The 24,806-nt window shown below is 32.3% G+C and overlaps 1 protein-coding gene across 1 annotated transcript; it reads right to left on the bottom strand.

Annotated features, from left to right (window-relative positions):
- Nucleotides 1-7,302: 7,302 nt before the first annotated feature.
- LOC134702456 (E3 ubiquitin-protein ligase TRIM63-like) lies at nucleotides 7,303-8,908 on the bottom strand. The gene has a single exon (XM_063563359.1). The coding sequence runs from the start codon at nucleotides 8,903-8,905 to the stop codon at nucleotides 7,310-7,312; it is 1,596 nt and encodes a 531-aa protein (XP_063419429.1). The 5' UTR covers nucleotides 8,906-8,908; the 3' UTR covers nucleotides 7,303-7,309.
- Between the last annotated feature and the right edge of the window lie 15,898 nt (nucleotides 8,909-24,806).

Below are 24,806 nucleotides of genomic sequence, written 5' to 3'. Positions count from 1 at the left end.
AATCATAAAACATTGTATTATTTTTATATTCCTACACATTGATAACAAAATGGAAATCTTGTCTACATATAGAACATAAAAGTTATCGTGTATAAGACAATGACTCCTCTCTCAATTTCTTGAAAACAAGCCCGAAAGCCAAGTGATAATTAGAATGGCTATTAAATTTTTAATAAGTTAGTTGATATTTTTTCTTTATCACCAACAGAAAAATCTCTATTTTTCTTTAAAGTATAGAGAAAATGCTCCAAAAGTATGTATATGTTTAAAACTAATACTGCTGTTTTTTGTCACACTGAAACAACATATGGTTTTTGTTTTAAACTTTAAAAATTTTAACTTCCCACTCAAAAGAAATATCATTTTCTGAGAATGTATCTCTCAATTATAACTTGAATGCAATGAATTACTATGATTTGCCAGTGAAAAAATAACCTTGTAAATTCACATGTTGTCAATGATGTTTCATCATAACAGTTGAAAATGAGTAAAAAAAGATATAGTTTCTTTCATTTTTCATTTTCTATGTTATACCATTCAAAAGTCAATGGTGAATTTGAATTATTAAAGTATCTTTATTTGTTCAAAATATTTTCTTCGTGTATATTTGAGTTCTTGGATAATTTATTCTATAAACATTTAATACAATGACTTTTTCCCAATTTATTTTCAGGTTTTCAAGGCATATAAAGAAAAAATGGTAAGTATCACATACACTGATATTTTTTAAAGGTCATAAGTTTGTTTTCAACAAGCAGTACATAAGATTAGATTTGTGATTCTCTGAGCAGACTTTAACTTTCCACTTATCACTTAACTCTCCTAACAAAACATATGTGCCTTATTTTGCTTATTTGGGTCATACTCTGTGGTACTATGTGATAAAGAATGTAGATATCATTTCACTGTCTTCCATTTTTGCTTATAAGGCATTTTATCTTACCTCCTATAGATTTATAGAGATATGATTGGTTAAAGGACAACACATGGTGACTATGTTTATTTGATAAAGGGTGTCCTAAAATATAGGGTTAGTTACCATACTATATATGGTTAGTTACCATATGGGGTTAGTGAGGAGTTACTTCCCTTTCAAAAAAAAAAAAGATGCCACAATCCTTTATAATAACAGCACGATGTTGAGGGAAAATCTGAAAGGATTCAACAGTCAAAGAAATTGATGATGAAAGGTTGAAATAAGTTCATAAAACAGAATTAAAGCTAACAAGTTTTTATTGTTGGCGTAACAGAGTTACTTCCCTTTCAAACAAAAAAAAGAAATCTGAAAGGATTCAACAGACGAAGAAATTGATACATGTAATGAATGATTGAAATAAATTCAGAAAACAAATATTTAAAGATAAAACATTGTTATTGTTGGTAATTGTTTGCTCATAATTGTTGGCATTTGTTTTCTCGTTATTATTGGCATTTGTTTTCTCGTTATTATTGGCATTTGTTTCTCATGTATAAACACATGGAAGTAGGATCTTAATAGTAAATATTGAATACTTGATCACTGTGATAGGCAACTAGTCAAAATACCACATGTGAAGATAGTTGGTAAGATAAGTTCGATGAACAGGTTAGCTCTCACCCCATATGGAATTTACTAACCCTATATATATCGTATTAGGTCACTAACACACCATGTAACTAATAGTATGGTCTGTAGTTTATAATGAAATGGCAATGCATTTATGGTATAAGACTCCATATTCCTTTAGATTTAAATGAAAATTAGCAACATTAGTAACTCCAAAACATTATTGCCTTTCTTTCTTCAATGAATATGTGTTTATTTTTTCTAGAATTCAAAAACTCCAGCCAAGGCAAAGAAACAGAAAGTGGATAAAAAGCAACCATCTATTAACAGTTTCTTCAAATCAAAATCATAATGTTAGACATATTGTGAATTTTTATGAATATTTTTGTAAATTTATATATAAAAACAATGAATTTTTAATATTTGAATTATTTTTTATGAATAATTTTCTGTGCAGAACAATGGACAAAAGATTGAGATTCATTTTTGCAATTTTAGAAAATGTTGGAGACAGTAATGCAGTATAAATTCAAAATGTGAGTTTCTTTTCATTTTGTAGCTCACCTGGGCCAAATTGGCCACATGTGAGCTTATGCTATCACTTGTTGTCTGTTGTCATCTGTTGAAAAAAATTCTCCTGAAACTACTGGGACAAAGACCTTCAAACTTTAAATAAGCTTTTAGAAAAAATCTGACAAATTGTAAAATTGTTTAATTGGTTTAGATCTATCAGCCCTGAAATTTTCAGACAAATCGAACAACCCATTAATGGGTTGCTGCCACTAAATTAGTAGTTCTAAGGAAATTTTGCATAAACTTTTTCAAAAATCTTCTCCTCTGAAACTACTGGGCCAAATACCTTCACACTTAAACTTAAAGTTCTTAAAGGTATCTTGTTTATAAATTGTTTTAATCCATCGACAAGCATGGCCCCCATTGCTAAACATAAAACATAGAGGGCAAATGCAGTTTTTGGGTTAAATCTCTAAAACTAAAGCTTTGATAGCAATCTGACATGATGTTAAATTGTTCAATTGGTCAAGATTTATCAGCCCTGAATTAATCAGACGATTTAAACAACCCATTGTTGGGATGCTGGCACTAAATTGGCTGTTTTAAGGAAATTTTACAGCAGTTGTTTATGTTTTTTTAACTTTGAATATCTTCTCAAATGAATCTAGTATGAAGTTAAACTTTTATTTTATTTCCTTTTACGTCAAGAAACAGACACTATTGCAAATATGGAAAATATGGGTAAAATGCATTTATTTGCGTTTGAAGAAAATACGACAGATACAATGAACATTTTAGTGGCATTTTTAAGCAACTCATTAATATTTTTTGAAAAGCAAGAATCATCATTGATGAAAGATGTAAGCAAAAAAAACCCAGGTGAACAATGATTCAGGCTCTTGAGAGTCTCTAGTTGAGGAGCCAGTCCTATAGAAATTTAAGGTAGTAAAACCTTTGCAAGCATCTTGATTTACAGTATATAACCTTGGGTGTTCTTCTGACAGCATACTCTTATCTTGTCTAGTTGCAGGATGATGATGGGTTTGATCTCTAACCAGGTCATAGATAACACCTGAGAATTGGTTATTGTCACCTTTCAATTTACATCATGAAGGAGTACAACAATTAATGATCTGCTCAAATTCTGATTAATGTATTTGTTTCGCGTGACTTACATTGTACCTTGCTAATCAGTCTCTTTAAACTCTGGCTAAGAGTGTCAAACTACTATTTAATCATGGGTGAATATGGTTTTCTTCTTAAGGTGGTATAGGAGTCTAAAATAAAAATGATAGAATTTGTTCATACTTTGTCAAATTGTAGTATCTATTGATACATGCTCAAAAATGTTATAAAAATGATAGGTCACCGCGCATTTTCTCAAGTTACAGGTTGTGACAAAATTACAAATTTTGTATGGATTATACAGGAAAAAGCACCATTTTGTGAATAGAAACTAAACAAAATGATAGATTCGTATAATAAATTAAAAAAAGATAGCTTTCAGACAATGCTTTTAGAATATCAAAAGGAAACATAGGGTCACCGTACGTTTTTTCCGGCTAAAAGACAAAATAGGAAAATTTCATATAGAGTCCTTCAGAAAATGCACTGTTTTAGAGTTACCTCCCCTTAAAATGCCAATTTGAAAATATTAAAAAAACAACCAAAAATAATTTACACTTCTAAAAATTTAATATTTCTAAGTTATATTCTTATAAATTTGTTCTTTTAAACGAAAATTCACGTTAAATATTGCATTCCTGCATCAAATTTTGCTAACTTGATAGAAAATATGGACCTTAGATTCTCTGTTTTTTACAATCCAAGATGGCGAAAGACACCCATACCACCTTAAGTCACATTTTAGCCCCCAAAATGACTAAAGTAAAACCACCCAAACAGGGAAAAAAACAATCTAATCTATAAATATAAAAAAACAAGAAACAATAATGAACCACATCGACAAAAAACACTCCCCGATCATAAGGTTCCTGACTGAGGACAGGCCTAGGTGTGTTAAGACCAACCTTCCCACTGAAACATCACAACATAGAAACACACAATGAAAATCAAGTGAAATGGCTTCATTCAATCAAAACATATATTAATACAAACAAGTGAACATACACTGATATTCATTTCATCACTATTGATGAAATCAAATACTAACTCAGACTTTGGAACAGTTGAATGAAGTTTGTGACAAGTTAGAATATCTATTTATCTCTTTATTCATCGATTGCAAATTAAACGTGTACATACGATTCATTCCTGTCATAAGTTCTGAATGGGTCTTATCCAGCAACAAATGTAAAACGACCACTAGTATAAACAAGACTTTGATCTGAAATAATATTTAATTAGTCCCTCCCAGCGACGACGAGGGGACTTGAGGCTTGCACTCTGTTCGTCTGTCTGTCCATCTGTCAGTCCGACAAATCAGTTTTTATCCAGCAACAAATGTAAAACGATCCCTAGTATTAACAGACTTTGATCTGAAATAGTATTTAATTAGTCCCCTAAATTCCCTTTTTCGCACGTTTTTCATCATGCTTGAAGATATTGATTTGATATTTGGTTTATTGATTGAACATGACAAGTTACGGGTCATGTTCAATTTTCACGATTTAAGCTTTTCTCTTCCTTCAGGTAATCCCTTTTCCTAGAATTGAAATTTTGATAATCCTGTTCAAAGGGAAATGATTTTTTTTATAGAGTTTAAGGACACAATGACATTTTTTTCCCTTTTCTTTGGTAAATTATTTCAAGATTTTAGTGGTAGGTTTGTTTGTCATTCTCGAAGATATTGATTTGATAATTGCTCTATATTTTCATCTATTCATGACACGTTACAGATCAAGTTGGAATTTTGTTTAGTCTGATAATTTTGTGCAGAGTTCTGGTCTTTGGTCATGGAAAAATCACTTAAATAATCAGTTTTCAACAGTTTGTTTTAGCTCGCCTGGCCTAAAAGGCCAAGTGAGTTTTTCTCATCACTTGGCGTCCATCGTCGTTAACTTTTACAAAAATCTTCTCTGTAACTACTGGGCCAAATTTTAACAATACTTGGCCACAATCATCATTGGGATATCTAGATTAAAAAATGTGGCGGGACCCGGCCAACCTACCAGTATGGCCGCCATGGCCAAAAATAGAACATGGGGGGTAAAATGTAGATTTTGGCTTATAACTCTGAAACCGAAACATTTAGAGCAAATCTGACAAAGGGGTAGTAGTCAGCACTTTTTGTGCTGACATGAATTGTCATTGATATGTTTATATTTATAAATTTACTGTTAACAAATTTTTGAATTCTTTGAAAAACTAAGGATTTTCTACCTCAGGCATAGATTACCTAAGCTGTATTTGGCAAAACTTTTAGGAATTTTGGTCCTCATTGCTCAATTTTGTACTTTATTTCGCCTTTTAAACTTTTTTTGATTCGAGCGTCACTGATGAGTCTTTTGTAGACGAAACGCGCGTCTGGCGTATATACTAAATTTAGTCCTGGTATCTATGATGAGTTTATTTAAATTGTTTATCAAGTTAAGATCTATCTGAACTAAAATTGTCAGACGAATCGGACAACCGGTTGTTGTGTTGCTGTCCCTGAATTGGTAATTTTTAAGGAACTTTTGCCGGTTTGGGTTATTATTTTGAATATTATTGTAGATAAATTGTAAACAGCAATAATGTTCAACAAAGTAAGATCTACAAATAAATCAACATGACAGAAATTGTCAGTTGACCCCTTAAGGAGTTACAGCCCTTTACAGTCAATTTTTAATAATTTTCATAAATTTTGTAAATTTTTGTAAATTTTAACAAAATATTTTCCTCTGTAACTAATGGTCCAAGTTCATTAAAAATGAAGATAATTGTAAGTAGCAAGAATGTTCAGTAAAGTATGATCTACAAACACATCACCATCACCAAAACACAATTTTGTCATTAATCCCTCTGTGTCTTTTGTTGAATATGCACATACACCCAGGTGAGCGACACAGGCTCTTAAGAGCCTCTAGTTTCGTCATGCATAAATATTTTGATTTGATATTTTTATGTAGTTTCACCTTTACAAGTTATAGATCAAGTTAGAATTTCGTTCCATTACAGCTAAATGAAATTGTAAAATGGTAGGGGATTATGTAATAACCATTTGGAATGCTTGTTTTAATCTAAAAGACTGAACGATAAATCATTAATTAATTTACAGTATTTCTCTCAAATAGCCCACGTATTCATGGTGATAAATTTAGCACTGTTTAGATAATTCCTTCACAGTCAATAAAGAACGGTTCATCCTATCTTCCCTATTTGGTATTTACCTGTTCGAATATTGAATTGCCTAAAATAACTACAGAAAAGTACTGAATTGACTGCAAGCATAGTGGTTGTCGTTTGTTTCTGTATACAAAACATTGGTTTAATTTGTACATGAATCAGACTATTTCCCATATCCATTCGAAGTATTGATTTACATTTATCATTGAGGGGCCTTTTAACTCTTGCTTTGTATTTTGCTTATTGTCGGAAGACGTACAATGATCTATAGTTGCTAACTGTTATGTCTTTATGTTTTTTGGAGAGTTGTCTCATTGGCAATCATACCATATCTTACTTTTTACAATAATTATTTGTAAATCTGAACACAAAATTAAATAATTAGTTATCAAAGGTACCAGGATTATAATTTAGTACGCCAGACGCGCGTTTCGTCTACATAAGACTCATCAGTGACGCTCATATATATAAAACTTTTGGGTTTGTCATAGGCTTGCAGGTGAATCAGGAAATACTGAATGTTTCAATATTTGCATTTTAAAGCATCATCTTAAACAAGTCATAAACACTAAAAATACCATTTTACTGTACTAGTTGCTCATTCTGAAAATGTCTCTTCAGGTTGGCACAAGGCCAACACATTTGAAATATAAAAACGTAGACAAACAGTAAAGAGTTGCTCAAAGTAATAATGGCTGATAGTTTAACCAAATTTTTGTCGTTATATTGTTCAAAAAGAGATGTGTCACGTTTTGTTAAAATATGTTCTCAAATGAGTTCATGGTATTGATTGAAAGCAGAATAGTACAGCCATGACTGAACACGTGTTTGCTCAATATTTTATAGTTTTATGTATCTGAGACATTTTACTGAGAAGTCATGCAAATACAAGAAGCAACACTTATTTTATTATTAGAAATGTTTTTTTACTTGAAAAGTGCAATGCCAGTACATAGTCTCACACTATGTCACACTAAATAATAATCCTGGAACCAGTCCTTGAGTTGTGTCAGAAGGAAACTTCGAATATTGCGATTTCTCAAAATTAAACACAATTCCGTTTTGAGTTATTGTAGACTTTCCTTGCACGCCATATTGATACTCCTGTCCTTCCATATCTACCACTACATGATACTTTGTATTGTTTGACAGTTTTACTGGACCAGGAAACATAATTTTAAGCAAACCACATTCGGCTTCTTTACTATCTAAGTTTTTCGATACTACAATAATGTCATTGGTATTTTCTTTCAATGTAGCGGTAACTTTGCAAATCGACTGACCGTCTTTACATCCATATGACAGAAATCCGTGTAATTGTATGTCTTTAGACACACAAAAGCATATTGCATCAACTCCCTTTGACTGCCAATGAGACTGTATAATTCCAAATCGATTTACAGCTAAAATACAAGTATTACAGGATAATGTAATGTTTGATTTTGAGTGTTCAAAGATAACTTCAAACGCCTTCTCTAAATGTTTGCTTATGTCTGATTTATTATTAAACGAAAGGGTGTATTCTTTGATAGCTGCCGATTGACTTGCTATTAAAGATTTATGTCCACCTAAATTCTTATTAACTTTTATTACCTCTAACATAATTTGGGTCTGTGACGCCTCTGTCACACATGTCGCAAGTAACTGCTGTTCGTTTTCAATTTTTTTATCAAAATTTTGGAAGCCCAATTTAAGAAAATCAACTGCTTCTTTTGCTTCATTATAATGTTTCAACATTTCTGATGTTCGCTTATCTTTCAGATTATAAATCATGGTAACAAGATTATTGAAACTTTCGTCAAGTTCCCTTTGCTTGTCCTTAAACTGTGATTGGAATTTTCCACCTTGCACGTCGAGATTTGAAATAATAGCTTTCACATCGCAATCAACTTTCTTCAATTCGTTTCTCAAATCATCAGCTTTATTTGAAGCTAAGAACTTCGCGGCAGCATCTTCAATTGCTATGACTTTCTCACATTTACGATGATTAATACTTACACACATAGAACAACACGGAGTTTCGTGGTCGTTACAAAAAAGCTCAAGTTCTTTACTTTTATGTTCAGTACACTTGTTTTTGAATGTTTTTAAGGATTTTAAGTCAGAAACGACTTCTTCAACGGGTCGGATTTCGTGATCGCATAAGAGTTTACTTGCAGTATGGTGTTTTATGCAACTCGGGCATAGCAAATCAGAGCAATCGATACAAACGAAACTAGCGTCCGATTTTACTTCCATTCGTTGACATACCATACATTGTTTTTGAGGATTTTGTACTTTTTCCTTTTCCAAAAGTCCAACAATGAGAAAATTCAGCGGCAATCCTCTGACCCATTCCTCTGATGAACAGTTCATAATCGGTGCAAGTACACTTGTCCTACATACCGGACATTCAATGCTTTGTTTTTTTTCTTTCTCAATTCCCGCAGAAATATAGGTATGTAGACAACTTTCACAAAATGTGTGTAAACAAGGTAGATACTTTGGAACGTTAAGTTTCTCTAGACAAATAGCACATGAAGTTATATCAACAATATGACTCTTAATGGATGACGCCATTGTCGTCCTTTATATCAGGAAGTGATATAGAACATATCAAGGTTCAATTTGATCGATAAGTATATATAACTGATATTAACTGCTTCCTTGATTGTATATTTTATTTTTCAAACTACATTTTGATATAGTTTTCAGTTTCATCGGTCTATTATCTTCAGAAGTTGGCAATATTTCAACTGTTTACCTAAATGATCCATATATATTTAAATCAAACTGTATAAATTATAGTAATTGTCATCTTGTTTATATGTTCTATTTCAGAGTACTTGAATTCTTACATATAAAACAAGCGGCAATCATTATGCTTCATGCATGTACTCTTTTTTTTTTTATCTCAAATAATGGAGCAAAATAACTGAATATTGTTTTTATGATCTAGATATGAAGTACATCTTCGTGCGTTTATAATTTGGCTACATAGTTTGAAAGGCAAAGAAACAATATTTATACCTGTATATACCCGAATAAATATATAATACTGTGAAACTCTTCGTAATAAAGCATGATGGACTATTAAAAAAGACATGGTTTCAAATAAATAAAATAAAATTATGGTTTTACTACAAGCTGTGGATCCATCATATCTGGTAATTAAATCAGATCAGTATGCTGTGTCTCTTTTTACCCTTGTAAACAAAAGAGGGACGAAAGATACTAGAGGGACAGTCAAATTCATAAATCAAAAATAAACTGACAATGGCTAAAATTGGAAAAAGACAAACAGACGAACAAAAGTACACATGACACTGTCACAACATAGAAAACTAAACAATAAGCAACACGGACCCCACCAACAACTAGGGGTGATATCAGGTGATCCGGAAGGGTACACAGATCCTGCTTCACATGTGGCACCCCTCGTGTTTCTTATGTGATAACAAATCCGGTAAATAGTCTAATTCGGTAGGTCACATTCGTGAAAGGGAAAGATATTGTAGTTACGACATAAGGAACATATCCGATATCATTTGTGAAACGGTCATTCCATAACGGTCTACAAACTCGCGATGGCGCCCGTAAAATTTAAGGAATGATTTCAACTTCACCATTTGGAACTCTTGGTTCAATAGTTTCATTGTGAGCAGCAACCCTCTATCAAGACAATCATGATAGGAAATGCAATTACGGGAATATCGACGGGATTGGAAGATAAATACACCGTATACAGGTGCTGCTGGAATGTGGCTACTTAGAAATGGAAAGTTCACAATTGGAAAGCTGAAATCATCTCTTTTGTTGTAAAATTTTGTTTTCAACCGACCCTCATTGTCAATTTCTAGATGTAAGTCAAGATATGAGGCCGACTTAACTGTATCTGTAGTATCCTTTATCTCAAGTTCGATGGTATAGATGCGTTCAACATAGTCACACGATTTAGATTACTTTAATGAAAGAACATCAACTATATAGCGGAAAGTAGAGTTAAAGGATATTGCTAACTTCTTATCTTTCTTCCTAAGAAGTTCCTGTATAAAGTCAGCATCATAATAATAAAGAAACAAGTCGCCAAGAAGAGAGACACAATTTGTTCCCATTGGAATGCCGACAGTATTTTGAAAAAACACGTCCTCCGAACGTAACAAATATGTGTCAATCACGAAATCAAGCATCTTTAATTGCTGATAAAATAGATGTTTTAATTTAGAAAGAGGAGCACTTGGAAAACCCAGCAATATACCGTTGTGTGTAAGGACACTTAAGTAGTTAAGGTATCCAATACAGTAATGGACGATCCAGTTCTTCATCTTTGGTTGAAATTCCAAAGGTACATAGAACAGACCTATGAATATCCAGGATTTGCTCTTTAGTAAGGGTCGCGAGGGTATATCATGAGTTTTCAAGTGTCAATACCTAGTTAGTTTATCAAGCAGTAAACGTAATGAGACAATGGTGTTGCCTCCCTATTTTCTCTATTTGATTCAATATCTAAATAGGAAAAAACAAACACCTATTTTTTTAGAACCGGTATTTAAATAGCACAAATAGTACATAGGATTCAGTAAATGTTGTATGTAATTCAAACAATTGTTAAATGTGATAAAAAATACAAATCCGTGTTACAAACTAAAACTGATGGAAACACATAAAATATTAGAGGAGAACAACGATACAACATTAACACAATATTAAAATGTAACACTCAAAGAAACGAACTATAATTTAAAAAATTTATAAGGGTTCCGCGGAACCCAGTGTCTCGCCCATTTTTGCTGTAAATCGCAGGCTCAACAACAATGAGGAAAAAAATACCGGACTGAAGTACGTCCATTATTCGTAGTTCATTATTCATTATTCAATAATGAATAATGAAATAGTTCATTATTCACTATTCAATATTGAAAAATGAATAATGAATAATGAAATGGTTTATGTTCCATTATTCAAATTGAAGCGGTGAATAGTGAAAAAAATATAAAAAAAATTGACCGTGACACTATAGCTATATTTTGATTCGCAATGACCATAAGAGGGTTTACGGACGACCTAAATGCCACAAAATGCATAAAAATGAGGAAATGTAAAAAAGAAGATGTGGTATTATTATCAATTGGGGCCTTTTATAGCTGACTATTCGGTATGGGCTTTGCTCATTGTTGTAGGCTGTACAGTGAGCTATAGTTGTTGATGTCTGTGTCATTTTGGTCTTTTGTGGATGTTTGTCTCATTGACAATAATACCACATCTTCTTTTTTATATTTCCTCATTTTTATGCATATTGTGGCATTTAGGTCGTCCGTAAACCCTCTTATGGTCATTGCGAATCAAAATATAGCTATAGTGTCACGGTCAATTCTTTTTTATATTTTTTTCACTATTCACCGCTTCAATTTGAATAATGAAACATAAACTCTTTCATTATTCATTATTCATTTTTCAATATTGAATAGTGAATAATGAACTATTTCATTCTTCATTATTGAATAATGAATAATGAACTATGAATAATGGACGTACTTCAGCCCGGTAAAAAAAATCAATAAAAATATTCCTCTTGTTATTATTTTATGATTGTAAGAAAGTCCAATTAAAAGTATATTACAGAAAAAACGGAGTAATCTTTTTACAAACTTAACTTCTGGATACAATCTTATGATCACAATAAGCTTCTGTCCAAGTTTGGTACAAACCCAGGATAGTTTAAGAAAGTAATTAAAATTCTAAAAACTTTAACCACAGAGTGAATGTAATGTTTCCCCGCAGAAAAACTAAGTCCATTTATAAGTAAAATACGGAAAAAATGGAATTTTATTTTTATAAAATTTACTTCTGGATATTATCTTACGATCATAAACAAGCTTCTGTCCAAGTTTGGTACAAACCCAGGATAGTTTAAGAAAGTTATTAAAATTCTAAAAACTTTAACCACAGAGTGAATGTAATGTTTCCCCACAGAAAAAAACTAAGTCCATATATAAGTAAAATACGGAATAAATAGAATTTTATTATTACAAAATTTACTTCTGGATATTATCTCATGATCATAAACAAGCTTCTGTCCAAGTTTGGTACAAACCCAGGATAGTTTGAGAAAGTTATTAAAATTCTAAAAACTTTAACCACAGAGTGAATGTTTTGTTTCCCCACAGAAAAACTGAACTATGTCCATTTATAGTAACATACGGAAAAAATGGAATTTTATTTTTACAAAATTTACTTCTGGATACCATCTTATGATCATAAACAAGCTTCTGTCAAAGTTTGGTAGAAATCCAGTAAAGTTTAAGAAAGTTATTAAAATTTCAAAAACTTGAACCACAGAGTAAATAATTGTTGACGCCGCCGACGACGCCGACGCCGACAGAATGTAGGATCGCTTAGTCTCGCTTTTTCGACTTAAGTCGAAGGCTCGACAAAAAAGCCATTTTCCTGACTTGGAACAGGACATTTTAATAAAAACATTGTGGGTTGAACCTGGTATTGTGGCATGCCAAACCTCCCGCTTTTATGGCAATGTTAAATATAATATTAATATGACAACATTACATAACAGGACTACAATACGGAGAACATAAAAAGGACAGAGAAACACACGAATCATAGCTAACAAAAGGTACCAGGTTTAGAATTTTATACGCCAGACGTGCGTTTCAATGGCAATCTTAAAAATGGTAGCAAAAATTCCAGTTCTTCCCTGTTACCAAAGCGAATCAATTTAAAACAAGTTTTTAATGGGAATATATAATATTTTAAAGATATCATTAGATTCATTATATTAAAGTCATACAAGTATAAACACAATATAATATCAAGTACACAATATAAAAATTTAGAATATATGTAAATAAAGGCAACATTAGTATACCAATGTTCAAAACTCATAAATCGATAGAAAAAACAAATCCGGGTCATAAGCCAAAACCGAGGGAAACGCATTAAATATAAGAGGAGAATGACGACACAACATTAAAATGTAACACACACAGAATGTGCCATTCTTAAAAGAACTATGAGAGACTGTTATATGCAATTATAAAACATCAGACAGAATTAAAGCATAGTTTTTGTCGCAGAAAGCTCGACATAGGGAAAGTGATCCGGCGGCCGTGGCGTTAGCTAACTTCTTTAAAAGCTTTATATTTTAGAAGGTGGAAGACCTGGATGGTTCATACTTTGTATATGGATGCCTCATGGTATGAAGTTTCTATCAGTCACATGTCCAATGTCCTTGGCTTCATTTCCATGGTTCAGTGACTACTTGAAAAAAAGTTCTCTCTTATTATAATCAATAGGATAACTATATTTAGTATTTGCGTACCTTGCAAGGTTCTAATGCCCGTTAGACAGTTTTCACTCGACCTCGATCTCATTTCATGGATCAGTGAACAAGGTTATGTTTAGGTGGTCAATTCCATATCTCAGATATGTTGAGTCGTACATTCAGGAAATGATGCTCGTCTCAATGCATTATAAATATCAAATCTTGGTTACTCAAAAGTTTTCACAGTTGCAAAAATCCAGTGGTAATTGGAGGGAAATTACCCCTAGGGACCAAATTTAAATTTTCTTGAATTTGAAAAATTTAATTACATGCTTTAGTTATAGTAAAAATATGATCTATCATATTTGAGAAAATAAAAAGCCTGTTTACTTATTTGGGATATTTTTTTAATGATATAGCTGTCAGAACACAACACGGGACAAGATGATTTTGATCGAGTGTAACATTCAAATCATAATAATTTGTTTGTAGAAATATGAGGAGGAGTGTTAAATTGGCAATAATTGGTGCCATACGTACTCTAGTAAAGATGGTTAGATAAAAAAAAACAATTGCAGGTGAAAGATTGAACCAGAAAATAAGACTTTTTCAGATATTGTCTTATTTAACGAAAGATAATATGACGTCCATTTCGTTAAACTAGTATGCGCTAAAATTAAAGGCCAGCTAAAGCCCGCCTCCTAGTGTAGGATTGTTTTGCTGTGTTGTAGACTCAATGGTGGCCTTCGGCTGTTTTCAGCTCAAGGTATCAAAAGAAGATATGGTATGATTTCCAATGAGACAACTGTCGACAAGAGACCAAAATGACACAGACATTAACAACTATAGGTCACCGCACAGCCTTCAACAATGAGCAAAGCCAATATTGCATAGTCAGCTATAAAAGGCCCCGATAGACAATGTTAAACAAACTAACGGCATTATTTAATTATATAAAAAAAAATGAACGAAAAACAAAAATGGAACACACATAAACAAACGACAACCATTGAATTACAGGCTCCTGACTTGGGACAGGCATATATATAAATAATGTGGCGGGGTTAAACATGTTAGCGGGATCCTAAAACTCCCCTAACCTGGGACAGTGATATAACTGTACAACATAAGAACGAACTATAAAAATCAGTTGAAAAAGGCTTAACTCATCAGATGGACAAATATACAAGTAGACATGGCCGGGTACTCATACATCCCGACACAAAAAGACACAATGAACAGATCTGAGAGTACTCGCAGTTAACTAACAGCTAGTTCAAAGCCACTAACAACTAATAAAAATGACTCAACAATTAATCTGTACACATCCAACATCCAATGGATTTAGTGTAAAGACGTCATCAACAGTTTATCAAAGTATTTCATAGAAGTAACACGATGGAGCAGGATTGTTTTCCCTTCCGGAGCACCAGCGATCACACTTAATTTTTGTGGGGTTTGTGTTTTGTATGTTGTATTTTGTGTACTGTTGTTGTATTGTATTTCCTTCTTTTTCTTTCCGAATACCGAGAAAAATTTAGAACCAAAAGGTTTGGTGTCTCTACTCTGTACTTTTTAAAGTGATATTGGATAAGCTAACTAAAATGCTTTATACTAACAACAAAAAAGTAAACCGATGTGACGTAGTTCATAAATGTAAATATGCACATTCTGTTGTGCTGGGGTTTAGCTACTAGGTTTATTACTACAACTACGATGTATATACAAAAAAAAAAACCAGAAAGTAAAAGCTCAAAAATACTAACTTTGATGAAAATTCAAAACGGAAAGTCAAAATCAAACACAACAAACGAATAGACAACCATATTCTTATTCTATTTTTTTTTAAATAAGTTTTCAAATCTCTAGCAATTTCTTCCCACAAGAGGAAACATTCGGTACTAATGATTTTGATGTACATTCGCGGCACATACTTTCAATTTTGATTCGCATATTGAAGTCTGCAGCGTTTATACGTTAGTGTTTTACAACCAGCTTGAATTACATACTTCCTATGTTTGTATCTACCCGTTTTGATTCATCAATGTTTGCAGAAAATGTCGTGAGAATTTCCTGGATGAAATTTACGAGTTTTGTATTCACTTATTCCATCTTTCAGATATCTGGTTTTGTTTTAACGAAACAGTAGAAAACTGCAACATCATAAAATTGAGAATGGAAATGGGTAATGTGGTCAAAGAGACAACTACCCGACAATAGAGCAGACAACAGCCAAAGGCAACCGATGGGTCATCAATGCAGCGAGAGACTCCCCACCTGGAAGCGTCCTTCAGGTGGCCCGTAAACAACTATGTACTAGTTCAGTGATAATGGACGTCATACTAAACTCCGAATTATACACAAGAAACTGAAACTAAAAATCATACAAGACTAACAAAGGTCAGAGGTTCCAGACTTGGAACAGGCTCACAATTTCGGCGGGGTTCCATAATATAGAAGTTCTGGTACCTAACAGAAAACCCTGGCAGTTTTTGGCAACACATTTTTGAACTTTTGGTTCTCGATGCTGTTCAACTTTGTACTTGTTTTGGCTTTCAAACTTTTGTATCTGAGCTTTACTAGTAAGTCTTGTGTGGACAAAACGAACTTCTGGCGTATTAAATTTTAAACATGTTGTCTTTTGTTACCTATTATTGGTGTGTTTTTTTGTCAATTGTGTTCTCCTATGTATTTGTATTGTAGTCCTGTAATGTTGTGTTGTCATTTAAATGTTATATTTAACATGAACATAAAAGAGGGAGCTTTGGCATACCACAAAACCAGGTTCAACCCACCATTTTTTTTTAATGTCCTGTACCAAGTCAGGAATATGATCATTGTTATATTATATAAAATTGAGAATGGAAATGGTGAATGTGTCAAAGAGACAACAACCCGACCAAATAAAAAAAACAACAGCAGAAGGTCACCAACAGGTCTTCAATGATGAGAGAAATTCCCGCACCCGGAGGCGTCCTTCAGCTGGCCCCTAAACAAATATATACTAGTTCAGTGATAATGAACGCCATACTAATTTAGTTCATTTCTGTGTGTGTTACATTTTAACGTTGTGTTTCTTTTGTGTCGTTGGTTTTCTCTTATATTTGAGTGTGAATTCACATTATTATAAGACATGTAACGGTACTTTTCTATCCCAAATTTATGTACTTAATTTTGATGTTATATTTGTTATTCTCATCGGATTGTGCTTAGTTCGTTTCTGTGTGTCTTACATGTAAATGTTGTGTCGTCATTCTAATGTATTTAGTGCGTTTCCCTAGATTTAGTTTATGACCAGGATTTGTTTTTTTTTCTATCGATTTATGAGTTTTGAACATCGGTATACTAGTGTTGTCTTTATTAAACATGTTTTTGAGATCTCAACCCTCCCCATATACCTCTAATTAATGTAGAAAAAACAAACGCACAACAGTAAAACTCAATTTAAGAGAAGTCCGAGTCCGTTGGAATAGTTTATGTTCCTGCTTCGTAAAAAAAATGCATGAATAACAGACCCGAGAGAGATTTCAGACTGAATGACTACCAATACCCTATGAGTATCACCTATAATGCTAAATAGACTTGTGCACCTGTCGAAAATGGGACCATGTTTATGGCACGTCTGAACCACTTTTATTAATTATTCTTAGATTATCTCAGCTTAATTCAAATTTGAAAAAATCCTAGTATCTCAGAAAAAACATAAAATTCATTATCTGGAGAAAATCCCGGTTTATTTTAAAATATTAAGAAAATCTAGGTTTATCTGAACGATTTTCAGATAATCCTAATTTCTCTCCAGAGAACTAATTATCTGAATTTTAGATAATTCATTATATCATTTTCTAGATAATTTAGGTTTAAATAGTTATCAAAGGTACCAGGATTATAATTTAGTACGCCCAACGCGCGTTTCGTCTACATAAGACTCATCAGTGACGCTCATATCAAAATATTTATAAAGCCAAACAAGTACGAAGTTGAAGAGCATTGAGGATCCAAAATTCCAAAAAGTTGTGCCAAATACGGCTGAGGTAATCTATTCCTGGTATAAGAAAATCCTGAGTTATATATACCAAATAACCATGTAATGAGTGTTATAATTGGACGACAATCGTATGCCAGATTTTATATAAAAAATACCGTCAGATAATTCATTATCTCATTTTCCAGATAAATTATCTCATTTTTCAGATTATTCATATAAAAAATACCGTCAGATAATTCATTATCTCATTTTCCAGATAAATTATCTCATTTTTCAGATTATTCATATAAAAAATACCGTCAGATAATTCATTATCTCATTTTCCAGATAGTTTAGGTTTATTACGGATTCTAAATATACCAAAGAACAATGTAACCGTTATTGACACCTGGACAAGAGAAATTTGTTGCATCAATTAAAAAAAACCAGTAAACTACAGAAGGGCTAATTATATACAATATACATCATATACTTTGAACATACTTAATAAACAAAGGAGTAGGTCTAGTAAGATCCCTTGTTAAAATGTCAACTTTTAGTTATTTATTGTTCAGTAGAATGCTTCTGCTACCTAAATATAGGCGGTTTTTGACAATACATTGCACATATATCGGGTATTAGAACCATTAAGTCATGCTAAATTACTGAAGTCTTCACAATTTTAGTCAAATTTTAGACGGTTTTCGTGTGAAACGAAAGTGGCCGCATTCGTGTTCATCCTTAATATTAACATGCAAGTTGCATTTTATGATAATACATAACATATATAAAGATTGAGGATGAACACGGATGCGGCCACTTTCATTTTTGACAAAAACCATCTGAAAAGTGACATTTTTCGGCATATTTGGTAGATTTTTCATATTTGAGCTTGAATCGGATCGTTTTTAATGACTGAACCAGTTAAAATCTTTCACATCAAGTGGTTGATTCAAATGAAACTGACACTTAAGTGTTTAAAAAGTGGTCAAAATCTTTCGTCAGATGAACCTGAAATTTGGGGCCAAAATCGGTCCTTACCGGACCTTCTCCTTTGTTAGCTCTCTCTTTGACGCTAACTGACTGTTTATTACTGACGGCTAATTTCAACGTTTTATTCAATTTATTCCGTCGCTTTTAATCTTTTAATAATGACAACGGTTTTGTAAAATATATTTAATTTTAACTATTGCATTATTTCGTCATGAGTCAGTAAACAAAATAGATTACAATAGAAAGAAGAAAATTAAGTAATCCAATACACAAATAATGCACGATCGATTCAATTAACAGTTATTTCAGCATGGTTATTGATAAGACATATTTTTCATTTTGCTTTAAAAATAAATAAATACATAAGTCAGAGTTTAAATGCCTTAAATCATGTTCATACATAAGAAGTTTAATTGATAATATATTGGTACCTTTGTATTTTATTTGTCCCGGCTTTCAGCTTTTGTTTTATTTTAGCGTCACTGATGAGTCTTTTGTAGACATACGTCTGGCGTACAAAATCTTAATCGTTGTACCTATTATGAATTTGTTTAGTCTATGAGTGTATAACCTTACTGTACTGACGAAAAAATACCTTTGAGAAATTAATATCTCATAAGTCGAAGATTTACAGACAAGTTACAGCAACAAATGTAAAACAAAAAAAAACACAAACCAAAAAAACGACAAAAGACAGCGGCTCTTTTGAGGTTATGGTGCTCTTTTTTAGAACTTTTTTTAGTAATTCTGGAGGATTACATTGCAAAAAAATTTAATTTTGATTTGTTTGGTCCAGATGGTCAGTAGAAAAATCATGGTTATTCAAGCCATGAATATTCTAGATCTAAACTCCTGTTCCTGTTCAAATGTTATCTTTTCAACTTAGTAGAACCTACAAACAACGTTCTAGTTATAATTTTGTCTTCCCTTCTTAGATCTTGTTCTATATATGTCTTTTCTAGTTAAATTGTTCTCACAGACCGTTTCCCAATATCATAAACTATTTATGAATGCATTAGATTCCCTTGAAATAAAATGTTGAAGTCCCAAGCTAATTGAAATGATTAAATTATGAATTCCTTCATTTAAAGTTAAATACGTATCTATTATAATTGTATGGGATAGTTAAAGGGCAAGCCATAATAGAACCAAATATTGAACTGAACCCCATTAGCCTAAAGTCATCCAAGGATAATATTTTCATACTTGTTGATCGATAACAATTAGGAAAGCCATAAATCACTTTACTGTATCCATTTAAAGTTTTGTTAAATTGATCTGTTTATTGATATCTCACTTTAATAGAAATCCGAATGTCGTTAAAAGCAATCGACCTACCTCCTGTGACTCCAATTCACTCCATCTGAAGGTACAGAATTAGCCAATTTCTGGCAAAATTCGTAAATGAAGGCAACAGTAGTATAACATGGATAATGCTGTTCGAAATTCATAAATCGATAGAGAAAAAACAAATTCGGGTTACAAACTAAAACTGAGGGAAACGCACCACATATAAGAAAACTACGATACAACAGAAACGAACTATGATATAACAAAGGCCATTTTCCCGACTTGGTACAGGGTATTTTAAGAATAAAATAGTGGGTTATCCTGGTTTTGTTGCATACCAAACATCCCGTTTTTTAATAGCACTTTTAATTATATTATTAAAATGACAACATTACATGACAGGACTACAATACAAATAAATGGGAGAAAATATAGGACAGAGAAACAGTAAACGATTCATAAACTATTTATTTTTGCGTTTACTATGATGTTGAAGGTAACAATTTACAGAGGTTTTAACTTTTTTTTAAGCCAAGTTGATTTTACAGTAATTGCCTGGCGCCTATTAGTCACATGTTTCGGTATTTTTAAGTCGTAGTGTATCAAATGCTTGACTTGGGACGTACCTGATAGAAGTAAATCTAGAAAAAGTCTTTTCCATTTCTTTTAAATAATAATTTAAAATAAATGGTTTAGATTCCTTGTCAACGTTTGTATGAAGCTAGAACGTTTCCATTGGTTGGTCTCGAACATATCCAAAGAGACATGGCGCTGTTAATTCTGTTACTTCTTAATAATATACTCGGTCTAGGAATGAAAATTGTAACTTACTAATCCGTCTAGTTTGCATACTAATCAATATAATTATTAAATTAATATTTAATTGGTTATTAATTAATAACTGATTATCTATTTATTACACCAGTTAAATAATATCAGACTTATTATTTATTGCTTGGATAAAAAGATTCAAAAAAATGTATTTGGTGTATGTTTAATTGTGCGAGTCTTATAAAATAGTTTGATGGTGTAAGTCCTATGATCGTATTATCTGTTGAACAGAATGATATATCAAGCAATGTACGCGTGGTCTTTCGCGGATTACAAGATAATGTTCTCAAACAAACAAGGTTGAATTGAAGACAAAACATGAGTTAAAGACAACTAATAATTGAAAAGAAATTGTTGTTAACAAAATTGCTAACGATTGCGTACATTGAATATTTGAAACCGCTAAAACGGTGTAAAATAACAAAAATACTTAATTAACTTTGAGGAAAATTGAACATGGAAATTTCCTAATCTAATTCCAAAATCAAACGCCCAAATACATCAATGGATAACGACTGTCGTATTCTAACCGTGAATAAATATTTGTATACACCTATATATGTGAAAAAATACCTTTAAAATTGCAAACCAAAATTTAAAATTTAAAAGTTTTATCATACATCTGTTAATTTGTTTAAATAAAGGCAACAGTAGTATACCGCTGTTCAAAACTCATACACCCGTGGACAAAAAACAAAATCAGGGTAACAAACTTAAACCGATGGAAACGCATTAAATATAAGAGGAGAACAACGACACAATACTAAAATGTAACACACACAGAAACGGACCAAGCATCAGACAAAATTCCACGGGAATAACAAATATAACATCAAAACCAAATACATAAACTTTGGATAGACAAGTACCGTGACACGTCTTAACACAATGTTAATTTGCACTCAAAAATAAGAGAAAACAAACGACGCAACGTTTAAATGTAACACACACAGAAACGAACAATTATATAACAATGGCCATGTTCCTGACTTGATAAAGGACATTTTTAAAGGAAAACATAGTGGGTTGAACTTGGTTTTGTGGCATGCCAAATCTCCCTCTGTTATGGCCATGTGAAATATAACATCAAAATGACAACACAACACCACAGGACTACAATATAAATAAATGTGAGAACACAATTGACAAAGAAACACACGAACAACACCCAACAAAAAGCAACAAGTTCAAAATTTCAATACGCCAGAGGTGCATTTTGTCCACACAAGACCTACCAGTGACACCAATAAACAAAAGTTTGAAAGCCGAAACAAGTACAAAGTTGAACAGCATCGAGGACCAAAAGATAAAAAAAAAAGTTGTGCCAAAAACGGCAAGGTTTTTCTGTTAGTTACCAGAACATCCCTATTATTTAGAATAATTCATACTTTTGCAAACATGTCTGTTACAAGTTATATGTGATATATTGTGCCTATTTATAATTTTAAGTCGATCTTTTCCTTACCTCACGATCACTGGAAAGTCTTTTGTAACGAAACGCGCGCAAGTTTCGTAACAAAAATACCAAACTACAAGGTAAAATGAAAATAGGGAAATCCATAAAAACTCAAAAAAGTCATACATAATCGGCAACAAAACATGTGAAAAACAACTTAACTTGGTACGGGCATTCTCCAAAGATAATGTTGGGTTAAACCTAGTATTATAGCTAGCAGAAACTCCCATCCCTCTAGAGGAACTTTGCAAACGCAACCTAGTCTTCCAGTATTTAAAGACTTTTAAAATAGTAAAAGACATAACGTTCATTTGAATAAAAACTGATAATCCCGTGCAAATTCTAAATGGAAGAATACAACTCAGTTTTCTATATTTCTATATTTAAATACACAAAATGTTAAATAAAATTATTGAAGGGCAAGTAGTGATGGACTTTAGATTTAACGCATTAGCCAAAGTCGTTAAAGGGTAGGTATTTGATATTTGTTAGTCGATAACAATTTAACCAGCGATAATCCATTCAGAGTACCTATTTAAAGTCGTGACACTTGATATAATTACAGATATATTCTATTTACAGTATTTGTAGTATTTCATAACGGTTCAACTTTGTTTGTTTGTGGTTTCACAAACAACTGCATTTCATTGAGTTGAGCTTATAATGTTTAGACAAATGTGCAAAATAGGGTGTAAATCAGCCCGTATCAAGAGTATTTTGAAGGGGCCCAAATTTTATAGGGCGATAAGTGTTTGGACCACCCAGTCAAACATTTTGACAAATTTAAGATCGCGTAATCATCATACTGATAAGATGTACCAATTTCAAATTGATATGCATATGATAACAGAATATGAGGTAATCCTGGCTACCAACACAATTTTGATTACATTTCGAAAGTATTAAATGACGATATAATTGAGAGGTTACGCTAGCTATAAAACCAGGCACAATCTACCATTTCCCTCGCATATTTGTTGTTTTACTTTCTACTACACTTTACCTAGGACCCATATTTGTGAAGGCAAATTTTCAGATCAATCATTGTTGGGTTGATGTTTAGACGAGTTGTATATACATAATGTACACAGCCATGTACCACCATCATTGATGGTGATCCGATAGATCAATATGTTGTAGGGTTGTCACTGGCTCAGACTTACTTATAAATATAATTATTTTCTGTGACTGTATCTTACATTAATTTGTAGGATCCTTCACTATAGATATTTTAGCTGATTTGTGAAAATAACATCTTCATGCCTTATATATCATATACTGTAGTACGACGCTAATTAAAACTGACGAAAAAAGGTAACACACGGCCACCGAAATCTTCATTTATATGAAGCCTAGGTGGTCGTGTGGTCTAGCGGGACGGCTACAGTGCAGGCGATTTGGTGTCACGATATTTCAGTAGCATGGATTCGAATCCCAGCGAGGAAAGAACAAAAAACTTGCGAAAGAAAATTTACAGATCTAACATCGTTGGGTTGGTGTTTAGACGAGTTGTATAATATATATATACGTATAAGACTTGACTGACAAAAACTAATATGTCAATTTTGCTGACCGAATATATTAGAAATAATTTTAAACTTAGCTCAGAGATTGTCATAAGAATATTCAATATAAGATAATAGATTACCTACTTAACAACTCGTAAATATATAATGTTATCAGTTAATTATGATTATTGAGATTTATTATTTAACGGACACTATTTTTGGTGTAGCTTTAATTGTGCGAATCGTTTGCGAATAGTTCTAGTATATATAATATAATGTTATCTTTTGAGTATAAGGGTACATTGAACAATATTCACGTGTTCTCTGCTTGATTACAAGATAATTGTTTGACAAACTTAAGGTTGACTTATTTGATCGTGTATACTGATAGCACTGACATTTGTCTTTTTAAATAATTTAAATCCTGTGCGTTCGGCCATCGGCTATTGCTAAACTTGCTTTTATTTATTACTAGTTTTTGTGGGAGTGTTTTCCATTTGTGATTGGGTCCATGCCATCTCCTGGCTTTTTACTATTACTAACGCTGCAATAACCTTCTACATAAGTGAATGCCTGTACCGAATCAGGACACTTGTTTCCCATTCGTTTGATTAGTTTGAGCTTTTTATTTTGCCATTTAATAAAGGACCATGTAATTAGAATATAACAATAACAATATATATGCTGTGCATCACACTATTCTGCTTTATTCTAGATAGAAGGTGACGGCGATAAACCGGTTGTCGCATTAAGACATGGTATCCGACACAGACAAAATATACGTAATAAAACAATATCACATGGTTAAAATGTTCTTAAGTGGAAGATAAATTGTTATAAGCCTATTCTATTGGTAACCGAATTTATGATTGTTATGGTAAATATTGTGTATGTGATAGTTCCTGTTATTCTGTTTGATAATCTTGATGTAAGTTTTTGAGTTAAGAGTATACGTCTGTCAGTGATATCGACATTGATTTTATTTAAAAATGACAAACAAGACTTTTCAAGCCATACCACAGAGATCTGTATAATAAGATTTATTGAAAGTGTTCAATTTTGATGTCCTGTCAAATCATGTATTCGCTATGGTATACTCGTGTAGTAAAGAGTAAATAATATAGACACTTGACGATATGAAAAAATGTATTATGAAG

The sequence above is a fragment of the Mytilus trossulus genome, unplaced genomic scaffold, assembly GCF_036588685.1.
Source record: "Mytilus trossulus isolate FHL-02 unplaced genomic scaffold, PNRI_Mtr1.1.1.hap1 h1tg000463l__unscaffolded, whole genome shotgun sequence".
NCBI lineage: Eukaryota > Metazoa > Mollusca > Bivalvia > Mytilida > Mytilidae > Mytilus > Mytilus trossulus.
The sequence above is the reverse complement of the archived record's forward strand: the minus strand, read 5'-3'. Positions and strand labels throughout refer to the sequence as shown.

Excerpts from the sequence above, each read along its gene's own strand:
- LOC134702456 (XM_063563359.1), bottom strand. The coding sequence starts at position 8,905 with ATGGCGTCATCCATTAAGAGTCATATTGTTGATATAACTTCATGTGCT.